Below are 11,274 nucleotides of genomic sequence, written 5' to 3'. Positions count from 1 at the left end.
AAAGTTGAGAGAAGGTACAATTACCTCATCAAGTTCTACTTTCCTCCCACTCACTTCTTTCGAGAGAAACTCCTTCTCTAGAAAGGTTCCATTCTTGGCAACAAAGATCTTGCCTTCGGATCTGTGGTAGAAGGTGTACCCAATTGTTTCTTTAGGGCATCCTATGAAGACACACTTCTCCGATTTGGGTTCGAGCTTATCAGGCTGAACCCTTTTGACACCTCTGAGTTCTACACGTTCAGCGCGATGACGTCCCTCGAGCTCTTGATCCAGCAGAGGGTCGAGGAAGTAGATGAGTTCCGTCAGCACGACAGCGTGGTGACGGTGATGGTGATGGTGATGTGATCCGCACAGGGCTTCACCTAAGCACCGCGAGAATATGATCGGAGGCGTAAACTATGGGGGGGGCGCCACACATGGCTTGGAACAACTGATGTGTGTTGTAGGGGCGCCCCCCGTATATAAAGGAGGGAGGGAGAGGAGGCCGGCCCTGGGCGCGTCCCAAGTAGGAGGAGTCCTACTTGGGGTCGGCCCCCCTTCCTTTTATCGCACGCGGAAAGGGGAGAGGAGAGAGAGTGGGAGAAGGAAAGGGGGGAGCCGCCCCCTCCCCTAGTCCTATTCGGTCTCCTCCCTGGTGGGGACGAGCCACCCCTTTGTGGGATGTAGTGCCTCCCTCCTATGGCCCATATGGCCCATATCTTTCCCTGGGGGGTTCCGGTAACCCCTCCGGTACTCCAATATGTACCCGATACATTCCGGAACACTTCTAGTGTCCGGATACTACATTCCAATATATCAATCTTCACCTCTCGACCACTTCGAGACTCCTCGTCATGTCCATGATCTCATCCAGGACTCCAAACAACGTTCGGTCACCAAAACACATAACTCATATAATACAAATCGTCATCGAACGTTAAGCGTGCGAACCCTACGGGTTCGAGAACTATGTAGACATGACCGAGACACCTCTCCGATCAATAACCAATAGCAGAACCCTGATGCTCATATTGGTTCCCACATATTCTACGAAGATCTTTATCGATCGAACCCCAATGACAACATACATTATTCCCTTTGTCATTGGTATGTTACTTGCCCGAGATTCGATCGTCGGTATCTTCATACCTAGTTCAATATTGTTACCGACAAGTCTTTTTACTCGTTCCGTAATGCATCATCCCGTAACTAACTCATTAGTCACATTGCTTGCAAGGCTTCATATGATGTGCATTACCGAGAGGGCCCAGAGATACCTCTTTGATACTCGGAGTGACAAATCCTAATCTCGATCTATGCCAACTCAACAAACACCTTCAGAGATACCTGTAGAGCATCTTTATAATCACCCAGTTACGTTGTGACGTTTGATAGCACACAAGGCATTCCTCCGGTGTCCGGGAGTTGCATAATCTCATAGTCGGAGGAATATGTATTTGACATGAAGAAAACAGTAGCAATAAAACTGAACGATCATTATGCTATGCTAACGGATGGGTCTTGTCCATCACATCATTCTCCTAATGATGTGAATGATGTGATCCCGTTAATCAAATGATAACACATGTCTATGGCTAGGAAACTTAACCAACTTTGATTAACGAGCTAGTCAAGTAGAGGCATACTAGGGACACTGTGTTTTGTCTATGTATCCGCACATGTATTAAGTTTCCGGTTAATACAATTCTAGCATGAATAATAGAAATTTATCATGATATAAGGAAATATAAATTAACAACTTTATTATTGCCTCTAGGGCATATTTCCTTCAGTAAACAAGCTCCAAATGATTTGAAATTTTAAATTTAGCCTTTCTAGGCCATACTAAGGCCACACGGAAGTAATTAACCCATTTGCGCATTTGTAATTTATTTAGAAAATATATCCATTATGATGGATAAATGGGATTGAACTAGAAGTGGTTCATAACAGATGGGAAAATGTGAGATAATTTGGGTAGCTTGAAAATATCACGAAAAGGACATGTGCAAAGTACCAAGGTGAGTCTTGGGGTAGAACACCAAAAGGCAGAAGGGTTTAGATATTCAACTAAAATGGCAAATAAAATAGGGCTTATGGTTTAATGAAATATCTAAATTAGTCCTTAATAAAATGCGACTTGTTGCTTATGCAATGTTTATGAGACTCCATGATGCATAATCAATATCTAAGATAAGTGTTGGTCGTGTGCAGCTATACTCAACTATATTACCATCAACTTAATGCGGAAAAAGCAAATGAGACTATTTATGGTATGAAAATTTTCCTTGACACAAGTTACCTTGTCTAGCAAGAACTGTAACACCGTTTACCTGATCTTTTGAACCACAGATTATCATTTTAATTTCTTTGTGGTACTACTTAGCAGTTTCGAAAACGGGCATACTTTTTCTTAATCAAATAAATTATGACAAAAGAATTTAAATCTTAAGTAGTGCCATAAAATATATTTATATACAAATACTTCTATTGTGTCAAGAGGTTCAGATTGACACTTTGCAAGATTGGACTGTTCATATTAGTTCCATATTTTATTTTGTAATTGGAATTACCAGATATTAATTGGCCAATAAATACTCAACTTTTTTTACAAAGAATAAAACTTTTTTTTTGCGGGAAACAAAGAATAAAACTTATGGACGCTGCGAATATAGCTGCCCCGTTTGGAATGCATAAATGCAAAATAATTCCCGCAACAATTGGACGACTTGCTTTTAAGACATGATCAGATCATTATGTTTGGAAAGAAAATGAAAGCGGCCTTAGAACTTGGGCCTTCAATGGGCCACAAACTGTAGAGTGTGGCTCCTCCGACCGAGTCCCGGCCTTCATGGCCTCACTTCGCTAGGTATTCGGGGTTTTCTTTGACGGCAGCGTTTCCTCCTACAAAACCGCACCCACGTCCGCGGCGCTTCCATTCTCACCACTCCACCACCATCCGGCGCGGCGAGCAACCTCCAACCGGCGGCAAGGATGCAGATCTTCGTGAAGACGCTGACGGGGGAGACCATGGCGCTCGAGGTGGAGAGCTTCGCGGCCGTCGACAGCGTCAAGGCCAAGATCCACGACAAGGAAGGTACGCGCCCTCCGCCTTCGCCCATGACTGTGCCTTCTTGCTTCGTTTTATCGCACGCGCCTCCTCAATCTGGTCATGTTATAAGCAATATGTTCGATCGAATGTGGTTGTTTCATAATCTTGCCCCGATTCAGAGCAGATCCACCTCCCTGACGAGCATTTTTTGGTTAGAAAATATCATGGCTTTCCCGCTAGCTTATTAATTTATACCAGGGTTCCATAATGTTGGATTGACTTGCAATTGACCTCGCCGTAGGACAAATTAGGCTCCTTTTCTAGGACATCCGCCTGGATCTGAGCAGATCCTCTGTTTCACAGCGTACAGTTTTCATCTCCTCCATAAAACTGCGGCGTCTTGTGGTGCCAAACTAACTGTGGACCCTGTGTTGGTTTCGATAATCGCAGGTATCCAGCCGGACCAGCAGCGCCTCATCTTCGCGGGGAAGCAGCTTGACGATGGCCGCACCCTGGCCGACTACCACATCCACAAGGAGTCCACGCTTCACCTCCTGCTGCGCCTCGCCGGCGGTGACAGGGGCTCGTGCTACCCGCACAGGTTGGAGCCTAACCTGCTGGCGCTTGCGCTCAAGTACAGGCAGCACAAGCTTGTGTGTCGCAAGTATGTACACCTTTGGACTATTTCTTTCACTATCCAATGCATCGATATGCCGCTGTTACATGCATGTTTTTGTCTATGAGCTTGTGAATTGCCATGTTTCTGTTGTGCTCTGTTCAATGGGGATCATATCTCTGTGTGTGGTTTGGATCCCGATAACTACTACTCCCTCCGTCCCAAAATATAAGATCATCTTTGACACTATGATAGTGTCGAAAAAGGACTTGCATTTTGGGATGGAGGGAGTAGCTTATTAGTGTACTTTTTATCAAGCACTAGTTGAGGTGTAGATGGACTATTTCTTTCACCATATACATTGATATGCTGGGATATGCTGTTGTTATTTACATGTTTGTATCTGGATGTCTATGCATGACAGAAGCTTAATTGTGAATTACGATGTTTGTTTTGTCGTTTGTTCGATGGGGATTGATTGCATATGTAGATCATATCTCTGTGTGGTTTGGATCCAGGAAAGTACTCCCTCCGTCCCATAATGTAAGACGTTTTTTTGTCACTAGTGTAGTGGCAAAAAATGTCTTACATTATGGGACAGAGGGAGTAACTTATTAGCATACTTATAACCAAGTACTCCATTTGGATGGAGTATTAGTTGATGCCTTACTCTATTTGCCACAAGTACTAGCTATAGTCATTCACAAGAGTACGCACGTACTCCCTCTGTAAACTAATATAAGAGCGTTTAGATCACTAAAATAGTAATCTAAATGCTCTTATATTAGTTTACGGAGGGAGTATATCCTAACTTGTCCATGATTTTGCGTTGCAGGTGCTATGCACGCCTGCCCCTCAGGTCTACAAACTGCCGCAAGAAGAAGTGCGGCCACAGCAATGACATCAGGCCCAAGGAGAAGCTGCGCTTCCACTGAAGCATTGGAAACATGACCCGAGTGACATGCCATAGCTGGATTAACTGGGAGTCCAGAGTTTGGTTCGAGTCTTTCTTGGATATGAAGTTTCATCCTAGTTAAAATGTTGCTTCTGGAATCTAGAACGCCCTAAAAGATGCTACCTAGCTGCTCTTGTATTACTGCAATTCGCTCTTCCATGAATGATGAAATCAACTATTTGAGATCTACTAGCTAGCTTGAATGATGATGAAGTCAAGTAGTGCTCTTGCTTTCTATATTTCTGTCATGTTCGTACTATGGTTGAATCAGGTTTCTCAGGCCAGTGTTTTCTGATAATTACTTGGAAATGCAAGCTTTCGTCGTCCAAATCAAAATATGCAACTCTGCATTGAGCACTGTTGAAACATATATAGTACCCCATTTTGTTAGGAAGCCAAATGTCATCTGAATGCAAAACTCCGGTGCCGTTCATAGTTGCAGCCCCATTCTGTCCATGGAGCATGGAGGGAACTTGAGAATTAGGAAACTGTATAGTTACAGGACATACAAAGCATGGACACCTGAACCTGAATGTAAATGTGGAAAGACTAGTTCTTTAGCATAAATAGGCTTATAACTCTGTCTCTAGAGTAACACTGCAAGGACCATGTCATGTTCAGTACTAGTATCTCAGGAATCCACATTATATAACAGCTTCTATTATATGGACTTTGAGTAGAGGTTGGAGAAGCTGAGGGATCAGGGACCTGCATTTTGAGTTTCACAATCACAGGAGAACCACTGCGTCGGTAAGCCTTCCATCGCCAAAAGGATGCCAATATGAGAACGAAGTAGACCCTCACTTAAGGAAACAGAAATAAGTCTTGCTTCGGTACACCCCACTTCAGAATTTTGAAATGGGTAAATTCATCAATAAGTCCTCATGGTGTTGAAAGAAAATTATCACCGCTGTTATCGGTAAGTGGATATCGTTTTGTTTTCCCCCATGTCAACCAATTAAAGAAATTTTTCTTATTAAAATCTTCCATTCTTAAATTGGAGCTAGCAGGAAGACCAAACAAGATAAAATGCTCTTTGATGGAGTTGGAACTACTGGGTGGAATTGCTCCAAAGTGGTTTTTCTGGAATAAAGCTGATTTTGATGAAGTGGAGCAGTCCCAAATAGGCTAGCTCTTAGAGCATCTCCAACAGGCGCCCAACACGCGGCGCGCCAAAATCTGGTTTGCGGCGAGCGCTGGCTCCAGCAGCCGCACTAAAATGCAGCTCGCGCGCAGCTCCAGCAGTGCGCTAAAATGCAGCGCGTGCGAGCAGCCGGCGCATCACACATTTGTTGCATTTTATCTCACAACACATCCACGAAACAAAGACATGGCATATAATTTTTAAATCACAAACATCATTCAACCAAGTTTAAAACGAATAGTTCAATTTATTACAACTCATCAAACAAATAGTTCAACAATACAACAAATAGTTCAACAATACAACATCAAACGCACAAATCATGATGCTCTTTGGCGGCCATTTCAAGCCCACCACTCCTCAATGAGATCCTTCTTGAGTTCATTATGCGCTGCCAGACATCGAATGACATGATAGGAGGCAACAAAACGGGCCACCTTTCAGCCCTCCGCCGCACTCGCACGGGATGTCCAAGGAGCTCATAGTGAGAGTAGTCTACATCTTGGCCACGCTCATACTCGATGATCATGTCGCATGATCACACAAGCGTGCATTATGTACCAAAGCATCTTCTGATCCCAAAATCTAGACGGTCCTCTCACAATAGCAAATTGGGATTGCAAAATTCCAAAAGCTCTCTCCACATCTTTTCTAGCCGCCACCTGAGCATTGTGTAAATCAAGATATTTCTTACCTTCCGGTTTTTTCAACGGCTTCACAAATGTTTGCCACTTTGGGTAGATGCTATCCGCAAGATAGTAGCCATGGTTGTATGTACGACCATTAGTTACAAACTGCACTGGTGGCAGTTCACCATTTGCAATCTTACTCATCACTGGTGACCGGTTGACAACGTTGATGTCATTCAAAGATCCAGACATTCCAAAAAAGCATGCCAAATCCAGGTCTCTTGATCGGCCACTGAGGGAGTCCGGGATTAAGCGGTCCTCGGACAGCCGGACTATATACTTTGGCCGGACTGTTGGACTATGAAGATACAAGATTGAAGACTTCGTCCTACTACGTCTTGAGCTTGCGTTGGTTTTCCCCGAAAAGGAGAGGGTGATGCAGCAAGTGTAGCGTAAGTATTTCCCTCAGTTTTTGAGAACCAAGGTATCAATCCAGTAGGAGGCTCCTCAAAAGTCCCATGCACCTACACAAACAAACTTAGAACTCGCAACCAACGCAATAAAGGGGTTGTCAATCCCTTCACGGTCACTTGCGAAAGTGAGATCTGATAGAGATAGTATGATAAGGTAAATACAGTTTTGGTATTTTATAATATAGGTGCAAAAAGTAAAGATGCAAATAAAAGTAGATTGGAAGCAAATATGATAAGAGATAGACCCGGGGGCCATAGGTTTCACTAGAGGCTTCTCTTGAGATAGCATAAGTATTACGGTGGGTGAACAAATTACTGTCGAGCAATTGATAGAAAAGCGAATAATTATGAGATTATCTAGGCATGATCATGTATATAGGCATCACGTCCATAACAAGTAGACCGACTCCTGCCTGCATCTACTACTATTACTCCACACATCGACCGACTCCTGCCTGCATCTAGAGTATTAAGTTCACAAAGAACAAAGTAACGCATTAAGCAAGATGACATGATGTAGAGGGATAAACTCATGCAATATGATATAAACCCCATCTTGTTATCCTCGATGGCAACAATACAATACGTGTCTTGCAATCCTTTCTGTCACTGGCTAAGAACACCGCAAGATTGAACCCAAAGCTAAGCACTTCTCCCATGGCATGAAAGATCAATCTAGTAGGCCAAACCAAACCGATAATTCGAAGAGACTTGCAAAGATAACTCAATCACATAAAAGAATTCAGAGAAGATTCAATTATTATCCATAGATAAACTTGATGATAAACCCACAATTCATCAGATCTCGACAAACACACCGCAAAAAGAGATTACATCGAATAGATCTCCACAAGAGAGGGGGAGAACATTGTATTGAGATCCAAAAAGAGAGAAGAAGCCATCTAGCTAATAACTATGGACCCGTAGGTCTGTGGTAAAGTACTCACAACTCATCGGAGGGGCAAGGATGTTGATGTAGAGGCCCTCCGTGGTCGATTCCCGCTCCGCCAGAACGCCGACGAAGGCTCCAAGATGGGATCTCGTGGAAAGGTTACAGTGGTGAAAATTGTGTTTTCTGGTGCTCCTGGATGTTTTGGGGGTACATAGGTATATATAGAAGGAAGGAGTACGTCGGTGGCCGCCCGAGGGGCCCACGAGACAGGGGGCGCGCCCTACAGGGGGGCGCCCTCCTATCTCGTGGCCGTCTCGGCTGTTTCTTGGCTTGCACTCCAAGTCCTCCAGATCACGTTCGTTCCAAAAATCACGCTCCCAAAGGTTTCATTCCGTTTGGACTCCGTTTGATATTCCTTTTCTTCGAAATACTGAAATAGGCAAAAAAAACAGCAATACGGGCTGGGCCTCCGGTTAGTAGGTTAGTCCCAAAAATGATATAAATGTGTAAAATAAAGCCCATAAACATCCAAAAGGGGTAATATAATAGCATGGAACAATCAAAAATTATAGATACGTTGGAGACGTATCAAGCATCCCCAAGCTTAATTCCTGCTCGTCCTCGAGTAGGTAAATGATAAAAAGAGAATTTTTGATGTGGAATGCTACCTGGCATAATTTATAATGTAATTTTCTTTATTGTGGCATGAATGTTCAGATCCAAATGATTCAAAATAAAAGTTCATATTGACATAAGAAATAGTAACACTCCAAGCATACTAATCAAAGTAATAATGTCTTCTCAAAATAACATGGCAAAAGAAAGTTCATCCCTACAAAATCATATAGTTAGGCTATGCTTCATTTTCGTCACACAAAGATGTTCCCAACTTCTATACCCCCGATGACAAGCCAAGCAATTGTTTCATACTTAAATAATCTCAAACTTTTTCAACCTTCACGCAATACATGAGCGTGAGCCATGGATATAGCACTATGGGTGGAATAGAATATGATGATGGGGATTGTGTGGAGAAGAGAAAAAAAGAGAAAGTCTCACATTGACGAGGATAATCAACGGGCTATGGAGATGCCCATCAATTGATGTCAACATGAGGAGTAGGGATTGGCATGCAACGGATGCACTAGAGCTATAAATGAATGCTCAACAAAAGAAAACTAGTGGGTATGCATCCAACTTGCTTGCTCACGAAGACCTAGGGCATTTGAGGAAGCCCATCGTAGGAATATACAAGCCAAGTTCTATAATGAAAAATTCCCACTAGTATGAAAAAGACAACTTATGAGACTCACTATATGAAAAACATGATGCTACTTTGAAGCACAAAATATGAGACTCACTACATGAAGAACAAGGTGCTACTTTGAAGCACAAGTGTGGAAAAAGAGATAGTAACATTGCCCTTTTATTTATTTCTTTTTCTTTTTTCTTTTTTTTCTTTTTTTTGGGGCCTCCCTTTTTTGGCCTTTCTTATTTTTTTCTTTGGGCAATGTTCTAATAATGATGATCATCACACTTTCATTCATTACAACATATGAATTACAGCTCGAAACTAGAACAAGATATGACTCTATATGAATGCCTCCGGCGGTGTACTGGGATGGTGCAATGAATCAAGAGTGAAATGTATGAAAAATAATGCATGGTGGCTTTGCCACAAATATGATGTCAACTACATGATCATGCAATGGCAATATGACAAAAGTAATGTATGGCATGATGATGATAAATGGAACGGTGGAAAGTTGCATGGCAATATATCTCGGAATGGCTATGGAAATGCCATAATAGGTAGGTATGGTGGCTGTTTTGAGGAAGATATAAGGAGGTTTATGTGTGATAGAGCGTATCGTATCACGGGGTTTGGATGCACCAGCGAAGTTTGCACCAACTCTCAAGGTGAGAAAGGGCAATGCACGGTACCGAAGAGGCTAGCAATGGCGAAAAGGTAGAAGTGTGTATAATCCATGGACTCAACATTAGTCAAAAGAACTCATATACTTATTGCAAAAATTTAGAAGTCATCAAAAATCAAGTACTACGCGCATGCTCCTAGGGGGATAGATTGGTAGGAAAAGACCATCGCTCGTCCCCGACCGCCACTCATAAGGATGCACAAGCCAGGTACACTTCATGTTTCAAATTTGTTACACAACTTTAACCATACGTGCATGCTACAGGACTTGCTAACTTCAACACAAGCATTCTTTAAATTCATAATCTCCCAACTAGCATGACTTTAATATCACTACCTCCATATCTCAAAACAATTATCAAGTATCAAATTGATCATAGCATCCAATTCACTTCTTATGATAGTTTTTATTATACCCAACTTGGATGCTCATCATTCTAGGACCAATTTTGTAACCATAGCAAATACCATGCGGTTCTAAAAGACTCTCAAAATAATATAAGTGAAGCATGAGAGACTAGCAATTTCTTCAAAATTAAGACACCACCGTGCTCTAAAAGATATAAGTGAAGCACTAGAGCAAAAACTATCAAGCTCTAAAAGATATAAGTGAAGCACATAGAGTATTCTAGCAAATTCTAATCAAATAGGCTTCTCCCAAAAGGTGTGTACAGCAAGGATGATTGTGTTAAACTAAAAAGCAAATACTAATATAATACACGACGCTCCAAGCAAAACACATATGATGTAGCGAATAAAAAATATAGCTCCAAGTAAAGTTATCAATTAACGAAGACGAAAGAGGAGATGCCTTCCCGGGGCATCCCCAAGCTTAGGCTTTTGGCTATCCTTGAATATCTTGGGGCTCCTTGGGCATCCCCAAGCTTAGGCTCTTGCCACCCTTTATTCCATAGTCCATAAAAGCTTTACCGAAAACTTGAAAACTTCACAACACAAAACTCAACAGGAAATCTTATAAGCTCCGTTAGTGAAAGAAAACAAAACCACCACATAAGGTACTGCAATGAACTCATTATTTATTTATTTTGGTGTTAAACCTACTGTATTCCAACTTCTCTATGGTTTATAAATTATTTTACTAGACATAGATGCATCAAAATAAGCAAACAACACACGAAAAACAGAATCTGTCAAAAACAGAACAGTCTGTAGCAATCTGTAACTAATGCAAACTTCTGGAACTCTAAAAATCTTACAAAAATAGGAAGTAATGGAAAAAAATTTTATTGATAAGAAGAAAAAAGAATCAATGCAAAAGCACGTTTATGTGATTTATTGATTTTTTTTTCTCGTGAGCCCAAAGTTTCTGTTTTTCAGCAGAATCAAATCAACTATCATCATAGTTTATCCTATAGGTTCTACTTGGCACAAACACTAATTAAAAGATAAAAACACATCTAAAAAGAGAGTAGATGCAAGATTTATTACTAAACAGGAGCAAAAACAAAAAGCATAAAGAAAAATTGGGTTGCCTCCCAACTAGCGCTATCGTTTAACGCCCCTAGCTAGGCATAAAAGCAAAGATAGAACTAACGAGTGCCATCTTTGGCACTTGATTCATAAATAGCATGCATGAT

General features: G+C 41.8%; 1 protein-coding gene across 1 annotated transcript; it reads left to right on the top strand.

The window, feature by feature from the left end:
* The first annotated feature begins 2,891 nt into the window (after positions 1–2,891).
* On the top strand, positions 2,892–4,874 carry LOC119368346 (ubiquitin-like). The gene is made up of 3 exons (XM_037633633.1): positions 2,892–3,076; positions 3,482–3,695; positions 4,483–4,874. Exons 1-3 carry the CDS (start codon positions 2,974–2,976, stop codon positions 4,580–4,582), a joined length of 417 nt encoding a protein of 138 aa, XP_037489530.1. The 5' UTR covers positions 2,892–2,973; the 3' UTR covers positions 4,583–4,874.
* The last annotated feature ends 6,400 nt before the right edge of the window (positions 4,875–11,274 follow it).

The sequence above is a fragment of the Triticum dicoccoides genome, chromosome 2B (genome assembly GCF_002162155.2).
Source record: "Triticum dicoccoides isolate Atlit2015 ecotype Zavitan chromosome 2B, WEW_v2.0, whole genome shotgun sequence".
NCBI lineage: Eukaryota > Viridiplantae > Streptophyta > Magnoliopsida > Poales > Poaceae > Triticum > Triticum dicoccoides.
This window is presented reverse-complemented; position numbering and strand designations above follow the sequence as displayed.

What these genes read in the sequence shown, in the direction of transcription:
- LOC119368346 (XM_037633633.1), top strand. Translation starts at nt 2,974, where the DNA reads ATGCAGATCTTCGTGAAGACGCTGACGGGGGAGACCATGGCGCTCGAG. An exon ending in CAAGATCCACGACAAGGAAG is followed by an intron (nt 3,077 to 3,481) that starts GTACGCGCCCTC and finishes CGATAATCGCAG; the next exon opens with GTATCCAGCCGGACCAGCAG. An exon ending in CACAAGCTTGTGTGTCGCAA is followed by an intron (nt 3,696 to 4,482) that starts GTATGTACACCT and finishes TTTGCGTTGCAG; the next exon opens with GTGCTATGCACGCCTGCCCC.